This window comes from Aquarana catesbeiana, linkage group LG01 (genome assembly GCF_042186555.1).
Source record: "Aquarana catesbeiana isolate 2022-GZ linkage group LG01, ASM4218655v1, whole genome shotgun sequence".
NCBI lineage: Eukaryota > Metazoa > Chordata > Amphibia > Anura > Ranidae > Aquarana > Aquarana catesbeiana.
Window position 1 is genome coordinate 272,680,383 of NC_133324.1, and position 19,253 is coordinate 272,699,635.

The 19,253-nt window shown below is 44.3% G+C and overlaps 1 protein-coding gene across 4 annotated transcripts in view; it reads left to right on the forward strand.

The window, feature by feature from the left end:
- TRMT2A (tRNA methyltransferase 2 homolog A) overlaps window positions 1-19,253 on the forward strand; it is a 92,558-nt gene that overhangs the window by 45,123 nt on the left and 28,182 nt on the right. For all 4 annotated transcript variants that reach the window (XM_073628643.1, XM_073628634.1, XM_073628652.1 and 1 more), the window contains 3 exons: window positions 2,849-2,960; window positions 5,397-5,519; window positions 5,641-5,716. In XM_073628643.1, the coding sequence (XP_073484744.1) occupies window positions 2,849-2,960; window positions 5,397-5,519; window positions 5,641-5,716 (311 nt within the window). The remainder of the gene's footprint in view (window positions 1-2,848; window positions 2,961-5,396; window positions 5,520-5,640; window positions 5,717-19,253) is intronic.

Genomic DNA, 19,253 nt, shown 5'->3' on the forward strand with positions numbered 1-19,253 from the left:
TCTTAATAGCATCATGGGCCCCTGGGCAAAGTAATGCTCTGGGGCCCCTACAATGGAGACAGCGCAGGTAAAACGACATCAAGTAGGTAGGAGGCAGACAAGCGGAGCTTCCCCTTTTGGGTGGAGCTCCGCATTAACTACATGTACAATCATTCTGTACAGCAAAGAAAACAGTGGGAAAATTACTACATAAAGTAACAAAGCTGTCCTGTGCATGTAAAATATCTGCTGGATTGATGCCTCCCCAACACTCTGGCCCCTCTACTTCCCAGATATCCCCCAAGCACTCTGAAGCCTCTACATCCCAGATATCCCCCCAGCACTCTGATCCCGCTACACCCCAGATATCCCCCCCAGCACTGTTACCATATACCATAAGATACCCCTTGTATTGTGACCCTCACTACATCCCTGATACCCCCTACACTGTGGCCCCTCTACATCCCTGATACCTCTAGCACTATAGCCACCCAAGCTACCCCAAGCATTGCTACCCCCTATACACCCAAGATCCCCTCAGCATTGTTTTCCCCCATACACCCTCGATATCCCCAGCATCACTATTCCATCCATGTAGTACCCCCTTTTCCAGTGGAGATACAGTGCATGTAAATTTTTGGCTATGTGCCCACCTCAAGCACTGGAGTCACCTATACCAATCAAGCAGGCAGAAAGAGGGGCGGAGGAGGGAGCATCCCTCCAGGAATTCCATGCCCTTTGGTGCAAACAGTGCTGGACAGCTGGGCTCACCATGACATCATCCACAATGCTAAATCCACGGGTGAGCTCTCAGTGCTGCCGACTCATCGGCTCCCATTCCAGTTCCTACCCTGCAGCCTTTGAGTCCCGAGCATTCAAGCTGCACGGGGCGGGGTCAGAGCAACACTGGCGCTCCAGCCCTGCCCCTCCCTGCTGGCTGTGAAATGGGTATCGTTCTGCACAGCACGGCGCACCACTGCCAGCCTGCCTCCCCTGTGTATCCATCACTCTCACTGCCATCATGGGGCCCCTAATTTTGGGGCAGCGTGGACTCAAGGACCAGCTGCTTTTGGGGAAAGTGCAGGGGCCCCCCATGCAGCTGGAGCCCCTGAGCAGTGCCCTGGTGTGCCTACTCATTAAGACAGCCCTACTTCAGCGTTAACCTATTCTGCAGTGAAACTGATTGAGGTAGCTCCCAGGTGATAAGCCCAAACGGTCTACTTACGTCTACTTATGTCTTAAGTGACAGGGCAAACGCTGAGACAGTGCCAAGGCTCTAGACCTGGAAATCACTCCATGGCTAATTTTTACCAGTAGCTGATGTCTACAAAGTGCCACCAGCAGAACCCAGTACTCACAGGTCACTGAATAGTGCCACAATGTTCAGCACAGCAGGTCCAGGTATGGCATGTCAAAACAAAGCTGGGGAAAGGCTGATCTAGAAAGCTGTCCTTTTAAAGATAAGCTCAAGCTGTGATGCAGCAGGCATCCTAAAGAAACAATAACAAAGAAAAAGGTAGCAAAAAATGTTAAACATTTCTCATTAGAGCTGGAGAAAAGCCCTCAATCCCCTAGAAGACTAGCAGAAAACTGAGGCATACTGGAAGTGAGAGGGGGTTATCCTGGGCTGACCTACAAACTTTGCCAGTGCAATAGGAGACAGTATATGACTGTGTCCCTCAATGCATCAGAAAGAAATTAGCATTTTGAATTATACAGTCATTGCATAATGACTGTTACAAGTATGCAGCAATGAAAACCGTAACAACACAGAAAACAGAGTTATGTTTATTACCCCAACTCTTTAACATCATATCCCTAAGGAGCTGAAATGCACTATTGTCATCTGTTGCATGTTATGGTGCCATTTGTTTTGAACGCCACCTCAGTGCACTAAGGTAACTCCGCTCTGATGCACATGCATAGCAGGTGACCACAAAGCACATTAAACACACTACCATGGGTTGTTGTGCATTGCATCGTAAAAAACTACAGGTCAATGTGTATTGGCAGCCCATTCAAAAATGAATGTGCTGCTTTAATGCATTGCTTGTTAATGCATGACATAAAGCATGTTAATGCAATGAACAGGAATAGAGAAATCCGAATGGGCCCTCAATATTTTTTGTTCAGAAAAATTGAAGGATAGCTAAACCCCCAAAACAAAAACTTATAGGTTCTTCAGTCAGAACTTACAAATACTCCAGCTGCTGACTTAAAGGGACACTTACCTCTCTAGGGGTCCAGCGCTGTCCTTACCCGAGCTGATTCATCGCCGGTCTTCGGGTCCCCAACACCCGCATGTTTACTGTGGGAATTGTACTTTGACTCCTTGCATCTTCACAGCTGGCTCCCCACTGTGCATGCACAGGTTGCATTGTGCTTTGTGAATGGACCTGCAGCCTCCTGGGACCCTTGACATGTCCCAGGAGGTTGCAGATGGTGGGGTGGGTGATAACTTCCAGTAGAATCACCTAGGCCATTCCAGTGGGAGTGGGTATCTGACAAAACTAGGTACCCACTCCCCAAAAAAATAAAAACAAGTTCCAAAAGTGGAAGGGGGGGGGGGGACATAAAGCGTTCCGCTTTAACATATTGCAGCTGTAGTTAATTTTCAGGCTTTTTATTTTCTGGTGATTCTGCCACTCTACTTTTCCATAGCATAAAGGGGAGGATTTTTGTAGTCTTAGGAAATTGCTGGGAATAATGTAACTCATAAGAGTGCTGCACATGAATATATAATCTGAAAAAGTTTCTGACTGAATTAGTTATTTTGCTTGTATTTGGGTTTATTTTGAACTTGCCACAGACTTCAGAAGACCTTTTTGAATTGTTTATTTAACTGACCAAAAAAAATTCTGTCTTCCAGAAAATCCCCAAACCTGGAGGGTTTACCTGTGGAGCACGTGAGTGGGGAGAAGTACATCCACGAGGAACTGCTGGGCCTTACTTTCCGCATTTCACCCCATGCTTTCTTTCAGGTAAATACTTCTGAGCAGATGTATTGCAGAAATATTAACAAATATGTAGGTGAAAATATTATAGTTGTACAAGAAATGCGATTTAAGGCAGCGTATTGCTTTTTTTTTTTTTTTTATTTAAATTCCTACATTTACATAACCATGTTAGCTCTCACACTTGGAGGTCTTACGTTCCAATACATTTCATTGTTCAATTTTGTCATGTTCATCACAAAAATAACCTGATATTATTGTCACACAACAGCGAGCAAGGGTTTTTTTTTTTTTATGTTGCACATGTTTGCACCAGAAAAGGCCTCTGTTTTTTCCGGCTCATCAGGCACAGCTGCAGTTGTGCTCATAAGTTTACATACCCTGGCTGAATTTTATGATTTCCTGGCCATTTTTCAGAGAATATGAATGATAACACAAAAACATTTTTCACTCATGGTTAGTGTTTGGCTGAAGCCATTTATTCATTTAATCAACTGTGTTTACACTTTTTTTTTTTTTTTTTTTGTAAATCATAATCACAACAGAAACTACCAAATGACTGATCAAAAGCTTACATAGCCTGGTGATTTTGGCCTGATAACATGCACACAAGTTGACACAAAGGGGTTTGAATGGCTATTAAATGTAACCATCTTCACCTGTGATCTGTTTGCTTGTAATTAGTGTGTGTGTATAAAAGGTCAGTGGGTTTCTGGACTCCTGACAGACCCTTGCATCTTTCATCCAGTGCTGCACTGATGTTTCTGGATTCTGAGTCATGGGGAAAGCAAAAGAATTGTCAAAGGATATGCGGGAAAAGGTAATTGAACTGTATAAAACAGGAAAGGGATATGAAAAGATATCCAAGGAAGTGAGAATGCCAATCAGCAGTGTTCAAACTCTAATCAAGAAGTGGAAAATAAGGAGTTCTGTTGAAACTAAACAGCGGTCAGGTAGATCAACTCAAATTTCAGTCACAACTGCCATGAAAATTGTTCGAGATGCAAAGAAAAACCCACAAATAACTTCAGGTGAAATACAGGACTCTCTGAAAACAGGTGGTGTGGCTGTTTCAAGATGCACAATAAGGAGGCACATGAAGAAAGATGGGCTGCATGGTTGAGTCGCCAGAAGAAATCCATTACTATTCAATTGTCACAAAGTATCCCGCTTACAATATGCCAAACAGCACAGAGACAAGCCTCAAACCTTCTGGCACAAAGTCATTTGGAGTGATGAGACCAAAATTGAGCTTTTTGGCCACAACCATAAACACTACATTTGTAGAGTAGTCAACAAGGTCTACGATAAAAGGTACAGTGGTTAATCGCTAATGTTTTGGGCATGTGTGACCTACAAAGGCACAGGAAATTCGATCAAAATTGTTGGCAAGGTGAAAGCAGTATGTTATCAAAAAATACTGGAGGAACATTTTGCATTCATCAGCCAGGAAGCTGCGCATGGGAGACACTTGGACATTTCAACATGACAATGATCCAAAAAGGGGGCAATACACGGTATTAAGAACTGGGGTATGTAAACTTTTGATCAGGGTCATTTGGGTAGTTTCTGTTGCCATTATGATTTTAAAAAGAGTAAACACAGTTGATTGATGATAAATGGCTTCAGCTAAGCATTAGCCATGAATGAAAGAAAAGTTTGTGTTATTCATCTTCTCTGAAAAATGGCCAAGAAATCATAAATTCTGCCAGGGTATGTAAACGTATGAGCACATTTTAATTTTTAATTACACACTGTAATTGCCCTCATTCAATATTTGTCTCAAATGATACTATGTTTTCTGTTTTATATTACTATGATTGCTTTTCACATGTTTAAAGTGGTTATAAAGGCTAAATTTCCTTTTCCTAAAATAAAAAAAAGAAGTTCTACTTGCCCGCTCTGCCCAGTGGTATTGGTCTGGCACTCTCCGCTCCGTCTCTTCTGTGAGTGCCCCCACTGCAAGCTGGCTGCTATGGGGTACTTGTGCAGATGCACTCCCTAGTCGAACTGTGTGTGTCCATAGACGCACAAAGCACGGCTCGGCCCCCGCTCCACAGAGGCCCGCTGCGGCCTCTGTGTCCTGTTCAGAGCGGAGAGTGCCTATGTGGACGGGCACATTGAGAGAGGACTCGGGTAGGTGTATAGGGAGAGTGGGGGCGGGGGGGAGCCACACTACTACCAAGACATTTTTACCTTAATGCCAGGCAATGTGTTACGGTAAAGGATGTCCTGACTTTAGATCCACTTTAAGCAAACCTAGTTTGAGCAGTAGAGTTTAATTGCTGTGCTTTAATTTCTACATAGAATGAAAACCTATAATCTTGTTTTCAAAAAGTAAGTCAGATTTGTTATGCAATAACTAAAATTCTGATTCTCTAAGAGCTGTAAAACATTGTCTAAGTTACCAGATGGATTCATTTTCATTAGCAGCTTTGAAAGGAGGACCATTATATCTTATAGGTTAACACACCTGCAGCAGAGGTTTTGTATTCAACAATTGGAGACTGGGCTCAGCTCGACCAGAACAGCACTGTATTAGATGTTTGCTGCGGGACAGGAACCATTGGCCTCTCCTTGGCTCAGGTAAAACTTTTCTGCCCTCCAGTAGCATGCTCTTACACATCTAACCCTACAACCTGCTGCATCTATTGGCTGTTTTTGTACCTGTCCATTAACATTTTTTTAACTTTTGTCTTGGGAAAAGAGAGTGAAGAAAGTAATAGGAATCGAGCTGTGTCAGGAAGCTATTGCAGATGCCAAGGCTAATGCCCAGTTAAACAGTAAGTACCATTTTCTCGCCCCCCACTTTCTGATAATACAATTCTGTGAAAGCAAAAACATTAACGAACACCAGTACGCTGAAAACTCACTAGCTATTGTCAGCTAGTAAAATGAATGGCTGTTGTGGTATCCTTATAGAATATAGGTATATTGAAGAGTCTACCTATCTGTTGTTGATGCTGTTTTTTTTTTTTTTTTTTTTTTTTTTTTAATTTATCATTAAAGCTGAAGTTTGGGTATGAATTTGATTTATGTAGTTACACTGGTACAGCTTGGACCAATGTAAGCATATATATCCCACATTTGATCGATCCTAGTGGAAGCTGCTAATCACTTTAGTAGTCACCACTACTACAGTGATCACAACAGCATTCCGGATCCAGTACTAAGCTACTGTCCTTCTAAATGGTAACCACAGGTGGTCACTCACTGAGCACTGCTGGCATTACAGAATACCTTGTATTTTTTCAATGAATATAAGATATACTGTGATTGGATGAAGTGTAGCTTGGGACATTACTGCTATACCTCTCCCCCCTCATTCAATCAAAGGGGCTTTGTATTCATTAGGAAAAATGTAAAGGCTTTCTGTGAATGGTGGCAGGCTGCTGCTGCTAGCACTGTATTAGCGGCGACTAATACAGTTATTTGAAACTTCACAAGAATCGCTCAGGTATGAGGTATCCACACTTACATTGGTCAAAGCTGGATCAATGTAAGTATGCAATAAAATTCATACTTGGACTTCAGCTTTAAAGCCTACGTTTAATAAAAAAGAAAAAAAATCATCACGAGACAATACTTGCTATTGATCTGATGTGTCCTTTGTGCTGCTGGCTCCTGCTTTACTTGAAATCTTCATCCTCTGCCCCTAGCCCCCCACTCCCGCTGCCCTAACCCAGTGCAGACGAGATTAATAAAACTGAGGATTTTTGACAAGCACTAATCAACTATGCTTGCCCTTTTTGCCCAGCTTCTTCATTCATAGAAGATGTACTACAGCTTCTATGATTGAAACTGAATGGAGGCTGTTGTTTGAAAGGTCTGCCCACAAATTGAAACTATAAATATGGAACTGGAGACCAATAGCTTAATATAGGAATAAACAAATTGCTCTACTTATTTTACAGGTCATACATGGAGGAGGTGAGTAGGTTAATATACAGGTCACATACAGTGGCAGGATAAGGAGGGTGAGGAATACAATTTATATACAGCTACAGCATTTAGATCATATACATAGCAGAGGCAGGGTAATGAAGGGTGAAAAAAAATATCCCAGTTGCAGTGAAACTAAATGAATGGATCTACAACTGCTGCTGATTTATTATGATCTCTCTCTGTTGTAAAAGGAAGGGGAGGGATCAACTGTGCAAACAATAGTATCTGATCGCTGTGATGACCAGTCACATGATACCAAACTTCTCAGATAGGCTTAGTACAGTGTCTCCGTATCACTGCCCTTTTTTTCAGCGAATAGCAGGCAGAATTGCTGCCTGATGACTATTTATCCAGTGCTGTTTATCGATGGCACTGGGTAAATAATGGGCCAATCTGTCATTATGTACTGGTATGTCTCTTCAATGTAAAAGTAATACTAAGAAGCAGCTGGATTACTTATACAGGCGGCAGAAGGGGGTCCCACCCCCTACTGCCGCCGTTGCCTTTACCAGGCTCTCCTGTGCGATCAGGGAACTCGGTAAGGGATGCAACCGGTGGCATGCGGTTTCTGGGACACGGTGGAACTGATGATGTTTCTCCCACTCCACATCAGAAACCGGAAGTGATGAGGATTTTGTCACTTCCGGTTTCAGTCTCAAGCCATTACCAGCTTGATCAAAGCATCTGATCAAAATGATCTTGGTTTTATCAGATGCTTTGGAGGGTAGAGAAGAGATCTGAGGTCTAATAGACTCCAGATGTCTCAGTAAAGAGTACTTGTCACTGTCCATGCTTTCACAAGGGATAATGGTTTTCCTTTGTGATGGCAATAAAGTTGATGAAAAATAATGATAAAAAAACAGTGTAAAATTTTTATATATATATATTTATTTTTGAAGGTGCCCCTGTCCTTTCGTCCTCCTGTGCTCACACGCAAAGGCAACGCATACGTAGATGGTGTTTGCGCCACAAACTTTATAGTGAGAGCAATAATTATAGCATCAAGACCTCCTGTGTAATGCCCCGTATACACGGTCGGATTTTCCAATGGAAAATGTCCGATCGGAGCGTGTTGTCGGAAATTCCGACCGTGTGTGGGCTCCATCGGACATTTTCCATCGGATTTTCCGACACACAAAGTTGGAGAGCAGGAGATAAAATTTTCCGACAACAAAATCCGTTGTCGGAAATTCCGATCGTGTGTACTCAAATCCGACGGACAAAGTGCCAGGCATGCTCAGAATAAATAAAGAGATTAAAGCTATTGGCCACTGCCCCATTTATAGTCCCGACGTATGTGTTTTACGTCACCACGTTTAGAACGATCGAATTTTCTGACAACTTTGTGTGACCGTGTGTATGCAAGACAAGTTTGAGCCAACATCCGTCGGAAAAAATCCTAGGATTTTGTTGTCGGAATGTCCGAACAAAGTCCGACCGTGTGTACGCCCTATAACTCTTAACTGGTAACCTGCAAAGGTTTTTAAAGTGTCGCTGTCACATCTTTTATGTTTTACCAAACATTTTGGTATTATATTGTGTTTTTGTGCATTAAAATTCAATATAGTGTATTTTTCCAAAACAATTGTGTTTGCAAAACCACTTCACAAATACAATGGGACATATAAAATTGCAGCACCTACCGTTTTTATTCTCCTACGGTCTTTGCTTAAAACCTATATAATAAAAAGGTGTTCAAGAGATGAACTGTTCAGCGGAACAGCATTGAAAATATGTTAAATATTAAAAAGGGTAGGGGGCATGGCCTGGAGTGGCATGAAGTAGGACGCTGGTGAGCTGATCTCCGACGGCCTGATATCCTGATCGACATATCCTGGGACCTAATCACCCGCAAGATACCCGTTTTCAGCCGCCTCAATACCCGGTGCCCCCTGTGATCTTGTTCAAACAGAAGAAAAGCGCTGAGGCGGCGTTCAAACTAGACAAATACCGCCGAACAGACCAGGACCACTTGGAGCAAGATGGCAATGCCACGCTGGAAGAGGGGACTGCTGCAGGGGCTGACAAAGTGGAGGGTACTTGATACCATCACTGCCTGTCAAGAAGCCATAACGTCTTGCCAAACCACCCTGACTGCCAGGATCTAGGCTCAGAAGGAGCAAATTAAGATTTATCGGACTGCCTGAAGGAGAAGAGGGAGCAGCCCCCCTCATTCTTGGAGCAACTCCTGTACACTACATACGCATGTCAGGGAGACCACCTCCGGTCAGGGCCCCGCCTCGCACATTCATTGCAAAATTCCTTAATTATAGAGATTGGGACACCATATTGCACTTAAGCAGGGAGAAGGGAAATCTTCCTTATGGCAACAAGATGATAGCGGTGTTCCCGGTCTTCTCTGCAGAGGTATAGCGCAGAAGTTTCACAGAGGTATAGCGCAAAAGTTTCACAGAAGCTAAAAGATACCTCCGTATCAAGCACATCAAGTATGCCATGCTTTTCCCTGCCCGCCTCCGAGTGGAAGGTGACGACAGAGTGCACTTTTTCGATGATCTGGATGCAGCCATTTCCTGGCTTGAACACAGGGAAACTCGCAGCTAAGTGTCTTTATTGTTCATTTTTGTGCCTTCCCAAATTTCCCACTTGACTAACTTTAATTCCACGGGCTTGGGAACCCTGGATGCAGGCCGTCTCCCTACCCACCTTGCTTTCATAGATGCTGCCTGACTGCACTCAGCCCTTTATATCTTCAATCCCCTGTGGATTCAAGGACCTGCTCTTCTGTCTGTTTTACTCCCCAGTTGATACGTAGAGAGTATATGTCTGACTTTTATACCCACAGTTGCACATTCAGATGCAGTCTTGTGCTCGCCTAAACTCACCACCGGAGGTCACTGTCGCCTTACAATTGCTCATATCTATACTACACAGCCTGTTTGAAAATGTTCAGTTTTTCTCAGTGACAAGCTTTTTGTCTTCACCCTTTCTGGTGCCGGTCCGGATCACAGTTTTTTCTGGCGGAAGCGGACAAACAATTCACCAAGTTGCCCACCTGAAACCGTGGGGTTTGTCTTATGTTTTGTTTCGTTAAACAGTGAAGTTTTGCCCCATTTTTGACTCTTTAAGTAACCTGTGTTGGAACGCAATACTCTCCATGTTCTACTTTCTGTCCTTTCTATCCACAGCTAAAGAATATTCACGGCACCTGTTTTTGTGCCACACACACACAATGGCTTCTTTACGTTTCTTTCACAGGTTGGACTGTCTTTTATATGTTGGCAGTTTGGATATAATGCCCGCACAAGTTTGGGACAGTGCAGGGCAGGGAGGGGGGAATTCTATCTTCTAATGGTTGGAGACACAATGGTACAGCGTGTGCAAATCAGAGACAAGCGGTATGGTAAAAGGAATAGGAAGTCACTAAATATCTATGTGTGTCATACATGTGTATATAAAACGTGCTGTGGAAGCCAAGAACCCTGGAGCCTCAAAACTATTTCTATTTGATCTATGGCCTCTTCGAAACTCCTCACCTGGAATGTTGGAGGCATAAACAATAAAATTAAGAAGTCAGCTGTCTTCTCCTCGCTTTAAAAAACAGCGAGCTGACATAACTGTCCTTATGGAAACCCATATGGAAGGTTTCCTCCAGTTGGCGCTTAACCACTTCAGCCCCGGAAGGATTTACCCCCTTCCTGACCAGAGCACTTTTTACAATTTGGCACTGCGTCACTTTAACTGCTAATTGCACGGTCATGCAATGCTGTACCCAAACGAAATTTGCGTCCTTTTCTTCCCACAAATAGAGCTTTCTTTTGATGGTATTTGATCACCTCTGCGGTTTTTATTTTTTGCGCTACAAATGGAAAAAGACCAAAAATTTTGAAAAATAAACAATAAACAATAAATTAATACTTTTTGTTATAAAAAAAAATACAATAAACTCAATTTTAGTCATACATTTAGTCCAAAATGTATTCAGCCACATGTCTTTGGTAAAAAAAAATGTCAATAAGTGTATATTTATTGGTTTGCGCAAAAGTTATAGCGTCTACAAACTAGGGTACATTTTCTGGAATTTACACAGCTTTTAGTTTGACTGCCTATCTCATTTCTTGAGGTGCTAAAATGGCAGGGCAGTACAAAACCCCCCCAAATGACCCCATTTTGGAAAGTAGACACCCCAAGGAAATTGCTGAGAGGCATGTTGAGCCTATTGAATATTCATTTTTTTTTGTCCTAAGTGATTGAATAATGACCAAAAAAAAAAAAATTAAAAAAAGTTGTCACTAAATGATATGTTGCTCACACAGGCCATGGGCATATGTGGAATTGCACCCCAAAATACATTTAGCTGCTTCTCCTGAGTACGGGGATACCACATGTGTGGGACTTTTTGGGAGCCTAGCTGCATATGGCCCCGAAAACCAAGCACCGCCTTCAGGATTTCTAAAGGCGTAAATTATTGATTTCACTCCTCACTACCTATCAAGTTTCCAAGACCATAAAATGCCAAGATGGCACAACCCCCCCCCCCCCCCCCCCCCCCACACACACACACACACACACACACACACACACACACACACACACACACACACACACACACACGACCCCATTTTGGAAAGTAGACACCCCAAGCTATTTGCTGAGAGGCATGGTGAGTATTTTGCAGCCCTCATTTGTTTTTGAAAATGCTTTTTTTTTTAATTTTCAAAACTTGTAACAAAAAGCGAGGTCTGCAAAATACTCACCATACCTCTCAGCAAATAGCTTGGGGTGTCTACTTTCCAAAACGGGGTCATTTGGGGGGGGCGGGGGGGGGGGGGGGTGTGCCATCTGGGCATTCCATGGCCTCCGAAACTGTGATAGGCAGTGAGGAGTGAAATCAAAAATTTACACCCTTAGAAGGCGGTGCTTGGTTTTTGGGGTCCCGTATGCGGCTAGGCTCCCAAAAAGTCTCACACATGTGGTATCCCCGTACTCAGGAGAAGCAACAGAATGTATTTTGGGGTATAATTTCACATATTCCCATGGCATGTTTGAGCAATATCTCATTTAGTGACAACTTTGTGCAAAAAAAAAAAAAAATGTGTCTTTCCCGCAACTTGTGTCACAATATAAAATATTCCATGGACTTGACATGCCTCTCAGCAAATAGCTTGGGGTGTCTACTTTCCAAAATGGGGTCATTTGGGGGGTTTGAACTGTCCTGGCATTTCATGCACAACATTTAGAAGCTTATGTCACACATCACCCACTCTTCTAACCACTTGAAGACAAAGCCCTTTCTGACAATATTTGTTTACATGAAAAAATTATTTTTTTTGCAAGAAAATTACTTTGAACCCCCAAACATTATATATTTTTTTTTAAAGCAAAGGCCCTACAGATGTTTGATGAAATAAAAAAGATGATCTTAGGCCGAGTACATGGATACCAAACATGACATACTTTAAAATTGTGCAAAAACGTGCAGTGGCAACAAACTACATACATTTTTAAAAGCCTTTACAGGTTACCACTTTAGATTTACAGAGGAGGTCTACTGCTAAAATTACTGCCCTCGATCTGACCTTCGTGGTGATACCTCATATGCATGGTGCAATTGCTGTTTACATTTGACGCCAGACCAACGCTTGCATTCGCCTTTGCGCGAGAGCAGGGAGGGACAGGGGTGCTTTTCTATTTTTTTTTTTATTTTTTTTTTGCTTTTTTATCTTATTTTTAAACTGTTCCTTTCATATTTTTTTTTTTTTTATTGTTATGTCGGGGAATGTAAATATCCCCTATGATAGCAATAGGTAGTGACAGGTACTCTTTTTTGAAAAAAATGGGGTCCCCTGCCCTCAAAGCATCTGACCACACCAAGATCAGTGTGATAAAATGCTTTCCCAATTTCCCAATGGCGCTGTTTACATCTGGTGAAATCTAAGTCATGAAATGCTCGTAGCTTCCGGTTTCTTAGGCCATAGAGATGATTGGAGCCATTCTGGTCTCTGATCAGCTCTATGGTCAGCTGGCGGAATGACCGGCTGCATTCTCAGGTTCCCTGTTGGGACAGGAGAGCCAGAGAAAAACGTGGAAGACGGTGGGAGGGGGGGACATTCCCTCCCACTGCTTGTAAAAGCAGTCTAGAGGCTAATTAGCCGCTAGGATTGCTTTTACATAAAAGCTGACCGCTGGCTGAAAAGAATGATACCAAGATGATACCTAAACCTGCAGGCATCATTCTGGTATAACCACTCAAAGTCCAGCAACATACCAGTACGTTGCTGGTCCTTGTTGGGCATATATTGTAATCCTTTTTTTTTTTTTTCATGCAGCCTGTGGGCTGAACGAAAAAAAGAGATTGATTGGTGGGTATGCCCACCATTAGAATACCTCCCTTCATCCACCCACTTCTAATGATGGGCATATATGCACCATTTATATATGCCGACGCATGGGGGCATCCGCCCCTGCTGCCCCCATGCTTCGGCATATATCACCTCTGCTGGAGTCACGGCTTTATATATCATGGGAGCAAACGCTGTTGCTGTCAAGATAAATAAATCCGCGCTGCAGCTGAATGGCGTACCTGAAAACAAAAAAATGGTTAACAATAAAACAAAGTAAACAGTAAAGTATAAAAAATTGCATACCTGAAAAGCAAACATGATAAAACATAACAATAAAACATTGCAGAATAGAATACAGTAAAAAAGAGCAGAACAATCGAGCGAGAGAGAGAACAATAAAACGACAACTATTTTTTTTTTTTTTTTTTTTTTTTTTTTTACACTTCTTTTTTTTGTAACTGTAACTTTTATAACTGTAACCGGTTCCAGGTTCGGGTCTCTCAAAATGCGAAAGTGTGCCTAGTCTGTGCAATGCTGTACCCTAGGCTAATACTCAACTAGTGTATGGTAGCATTCAAAACATTCACCAATGCAAAGACCAGGATTGTCAGGACAGGAGGGACAATAATACCGGGTGTCGCGCCTATATCCGCGCTTGCTGCAGACACGACATCTTTTTTGGGGGGGGTTCGTTGGGTAGGGGTACTCGGGAGGACATAAAGAAAATGCCTCTCATGCAGCCGACTGCATTTGGTTGGGGATTTGAATGGGGGAAGTACAGGTGCTGCAGAAGTGGTGGGTTCCCAGTTAGGATTGGCAAATGCAGTAGGAAGGGTATTATGGGCACGACGGGCCTGTGTTTGTCTTCTTCTTGGTGGCAGCGGGACACTACTTGTGCTTGCCACCTCACCAGCTTGAACTGCGCTTATGGGACTCGCCACGTCACCAAGTGTTACTGCAGTGCTGGTTTGACTACGACCGGGGTGTACTAGGACGCTGGTGCTTGCCAGTTTACCAAAACGTTACCAAAAAAACTGTTAGCGATCGCAGGGATCATGCCTGACTCTGCAAACGCTGCAGTTATGTGTTTAGTGTTTTGTAAGTGACAGTGATCGATCGATACTGCACTTGGTTGGGCTGGGCTGGGCCGGGCGGAGGGGCAAAACGCAGGTGCTAGCAGGTATCTGGGCTGATCCCGCTAACACTGCGTTTTTGGGAACCCTAAACTGCTGGGGACGCTAGTATAAATCTGATCAGATCAGATATTGATCCGTACAGATACTATACCACTAAGGGAGGTGTATGGTGCGTGCGTGGGCGTTATCGCTACTAGCACTAACCTGACGCTGCCTGGGGCTGGTGCTTGCCAGTTCACCAAAACGCTACCAAAAAACTGTTAGCGATCGCAGGGATCAGGCCTGACTCTGCGAACGCTGCAGTTATGTGTTTAGTGTTTTGTAAGTAACCGTGATCGATCGATACTGCACTTGGGTGGGCTGGGCTGGGCCAGGCGTATGGGCAGAACGCAGGTGCTAGCAGGTATCTGGGCTGATCCCGCTAACCCTGCATTTTTGGGAACCCTAAACTGCTGGGGACGCTAGTATAAATCTAATCAGATATTGATCCGTTCAGATACTATACCACTAAGGGAGGTGTATGCTGCGTGCATGGGTGAGAGCGGTACTGGCGCTAACCTGACGCTGCCTGGGGCAACGCAGACCCTATCTGACTCTAAAACCTAAGTTATATCACCGCAAGGCGATCAGGGGGCTAAACCTTTATTGGGTAATAAACGGCGGGTGCCCTGACGCAATAAAAAATTTAACTAACCAGCGTCACCCGTAACAGTTATATGGTGATCACTGGTGAAAGGGGGCAATCAAGGGGTTAAAACCTTTATTAGGTAGTATATGGGTGTCCCCGACGCTATAAAAACCTGACGGCGAACCTATATATTTACCTCCCTAACTAGCGTCACCAGTGACGCTAATACAGCGATCAGAAAAACAATCGCTTAGTGACACTGGCGATGGGGGGGTGATCACGGGGTTAAAACTTTATTAGGGAGGTTAGGGGGGGTACCCTAGACCTAAATGGGGCTACCACTAACTGCCCTACCACTTCTAACTGTCACAAACTGACACCAATGCAGTAATCTGAAAAAAAAAAAACTGCCTGGATCGCTTCCCTAACGAAGCCGACCGCCTCGGACACCGGAGGGGGCGCGACGCACCCTCCACCTGCGGGAGGCAGATCACGTACCAGGTACGCGATTTTGCCTGCCCATGCCATTCTGGCGCAGTATATCTGCGTTAGGCGGTCGGCAAGTGGTTAAACGACCTTGGATAGGATGGGCTTATCACTCCACCTATACCACTCACTCTAGAGGTGTTACCATTCTTGTAGCTAAATCTGCTAATTTTGAGTTCCGGGGTTCTAGGGTAGATCCACTCGGTAGTTTTTCTACATGCAGCCTTACAATGCTTTGCAAAAATATTCACCCCCTTGGCATTTTTCGTGTTTTGTTGCCTCACAACCTGGAATTAACATGGATTGTTTGAGGATTTGCATCATTTAATTAAACTGTGAAGCAAACAAAAAATAGGACAAAATAACAGAAAAAGTCAACGTGCATAACTATTCACCCCCCTAAAGTCAATACTTTGTAGAGCCACCTTTTGCGGCTATCACAGCTCCAAGTCGCTTTGGAGAAGTCTCTATGCGTTTGCCACATCTTATAACTGGGATTTTTGCTCATTCCTCCAAAAGCTTCAAGTTGGATGGTTTGCGCTTGTGAACAGCAATCTTTAAGTCTGACCACAGATTTTCTATTGGATTGAGGTCTGGGCTTTGACTAGGCCATTCCAACACATTTACATGTTTCCCCTAACCCACTCAAGTGTTGCTTTAGCAGTGTGTTTGGGGTCATTGTCCTGCTGGAAGGTGAACCTCCGTCCTAGCCTCAAATCACACAAAGCGTGGAACAGGTTTTGCTCAAGAATATCACTGTATTTAGCACCATCCATCTTTCCCTAAACTCTGACCAGTTTCCCAGTCCTGACTCCTGAAAAACATTCCCACAGCATGATGCTCCCACCACCATGTTTCACTGTGGGGATGGTGTTCTTTGGGTGATGTAATGTGTTGTGTTTGTACCAGACTGCATTTTCTTTGATGGCCAAAAAGTTCAACTTTAGTCTCATCAGACCAGAGCACCTTCCTCCATACATTTTGGGAGTCTCCCACATGCCTCTTCGCAAACTCAAAACGTGCCATTTTGTTTTTTGCTGAAAGTAATGGCTTTCTTCTGGCCACTCTGCCATAAAGCCCAACTCTGTGGAGCGTATGGCTTAATGTCGTCCTATGTACAGATACTCCAGTCTCTGCTGTGGAACTCTGCAGCTCCTCCAGGGTTACCTTAGGTCTCTGTGCTGCCTCTCTGATTAATGCCCTCCTTGCCCGGTCCGTGAGTTTTGGTGTGCAGCCGACTCTTGGCAGGTTTGCTGTTGTGCCATGTTCTTTCCATTTGGTTATGATAGATTTGATGGTGCTCCTAGGGGTCATCAAAGATTTGTATATTTTTTTATAACCTAACCATAACTTGTACTTCTCAACAACATTGTCCCTTGTTTGGAGAGTTCCTTGGTTGTTATGGCCTAGTAGTGCCTCTTGCTTAGGTGTTGCAGCCTCTGGGGCCTTTCAAAAAGGTCTTCATAACAAAGGGGGTGAATACATACGCATATGCCAATTATCAGTTTTTATTTCTGAAAAATAGTTTTATGTATATATTTATCTAATTTTACTTCACCAACTTAGACTATTGTGTTCTAATCCATCACATATAATTCAGATTAACCACTTGCCGATTGCCACACGACGATGTACGTCGGCAGAATGCCACGGGCAGGCAAAAGGACTTACAGGTACGTCCTTGCCTTCCCGCAGGCAGGGGGGGTCCGATCGGACCCCCCCCCCGGTGCCTGCAGCGGTCGGATTCTCGTCAGGAGCGATGAGAGGTGAGGGGGAGGCCACTCATTCGTGGCTCCCCCCTCACGATCGCTCCTGGCGAATGACAGGCTTCCTCGGCTTCCGCATACTAAACAGAAGCAGAGGAAGTGATGTCATCTCTCCTTGGCTCGGTATTTTCCGTTCTGGCGCCGAGGAGAGAAGACATCGCTATGTGTGCACAAACACTACACACACAGTAGAACATGCCAGGCACACATTACACCCCCCGATTACCCCCCCCTCCCCGTCACACTGACACCAAACTGTTTTTTTTTTTCTGATTACTGCATTGGTGTCAGTTTGTGGCAGTTAGTGTTAGCCCCCTTTAGGGTCTACGGTACCCCCCCCTAATAAAGTTTTAACCCCTTGATCACCCCCCCCCCCCCCGTCGCCAGTGTCACTAAGCGATAATTTTTCTGATCGCTGTATTAGTGTCACTGGTGACGCTAGTTAGGGAGGTAAATATTTAGGTTCGCCGTCAGTGTTTTATAGCGTCGGGGACCCCCATATACTACCTAATAAAGGTTTTAACCCCTTGATTGCCCCCTAGTTAACTCTTTCACCAGTGATCACTGTATAACTGTTACCGGTGACGCTGATTAGTTCGTTTATTTTTTATAGTGTCAGGGCACCTGCCGTTTATTACCGAATAAAGGTTTAGCCCCCTGATCGCCCGGCGGTGATATAACTTAGGTTTTAGGGTCAGATAAGGTCTCGTCGCCCCAGGCAGCGTCAGGTTAGCGCCAGTACCACTAACACCCATGCACGCACCGTACACCTCCCTTAGTGGTATACTATCTGAACGGATCAATATCTGATCCGATCAGATCTATACTAGCGTCCCCAGCAGTTTAGGGTTCCCAAAAACGCAGTGTTAGTGGGATCAGCCCAGATACCTGCTAGCACCTGCGTTTTGCCACTCCGCCCAGCCCACCCAAGTGCAGTATCGATCGATCACTGTCACTTACAAAACACTAAACGCATAACTGCAGGGTTCGCAGAGTCAGGCCTGATCCCTGCGATCGCTAACAGTTTTTTTGGTAGCGTTTTGGTGAACTGGCAAGCACCAGCCCCAGGCAGCGTCAGGTTAGCGCCAGTACCGCTAACACCCATGCACGCACCGTACACCTCCCTTAGTGGTATACTATCTGAACGGATCAATATCTGATCCGATCAGATCAATACTAGCGTCCCCAGCAGTTTAGGGTTCCCAAAAACGCAGTGTTAGCGGGATCAGCCCAGATACCTGCTAGCACCTGCGTTTTGCCGCCCAGCCCACCCAAGTGCAGTATCAATCGATCATTGTCACTTACAAAACACTAAATGCATAATTGCAGTGTTCGTAGAGTCAGGCCTGTTCCCTGCGATCGCTAACAGTTTTTTTGGTAGCGTTTTGGGGAACTGGCAAGCACGAGCAGCCTAGTACAACCCGGTCGTAGTCAAACCAGCACTGCAGTAATACTTGGTGACGTGGCGAGTCCCATAAGTGCAGTTCAAGCTGGTGAGGTGGCAAGCACAAGTAGTGTCCCGCTGCCACCAAGAAGAAGACAAACACAGGCCCGTCGTGCCCATAATGCCCTTCCTACTGCATTCGCCAATCCTAATTGGGAACCCACCACTTCTGCAGCGCCCGTACTTCCCCCATTCACATCCCCAATCAAATGCAGTCGGCTGCATGAGAGGCATTTTCTTTATGTCCTCCCGAGTACCCCTACCCAACGAACCCCCCCAAAAAAGATGTCGTGTCTGCAGCAAGCGCTTATATAGGCGTGACACCCGCTATTATTGTCCCTCCTGTCCTGACAATCCTGGTCTTTGCATTGGTAAATGTTTTGAACGCTACCATACACTAGTTGAGTATTAGCGTAGGGTACAGCATTGCACAGCCTAGCCACACTAACACAGGGTCTCCCAAGATGCCGTCGCATTTTGAGAGACCCGAATCTGGAACCGGTTACAGTTACAAAAAAAGTTTAAAAAAAACACAAAAATATAAAATAAAAACAAAAATAGTTGTTGTTTCATTGTTCTCTCTCTCTATTGTTCTGCTCTTTTTTACTGTATT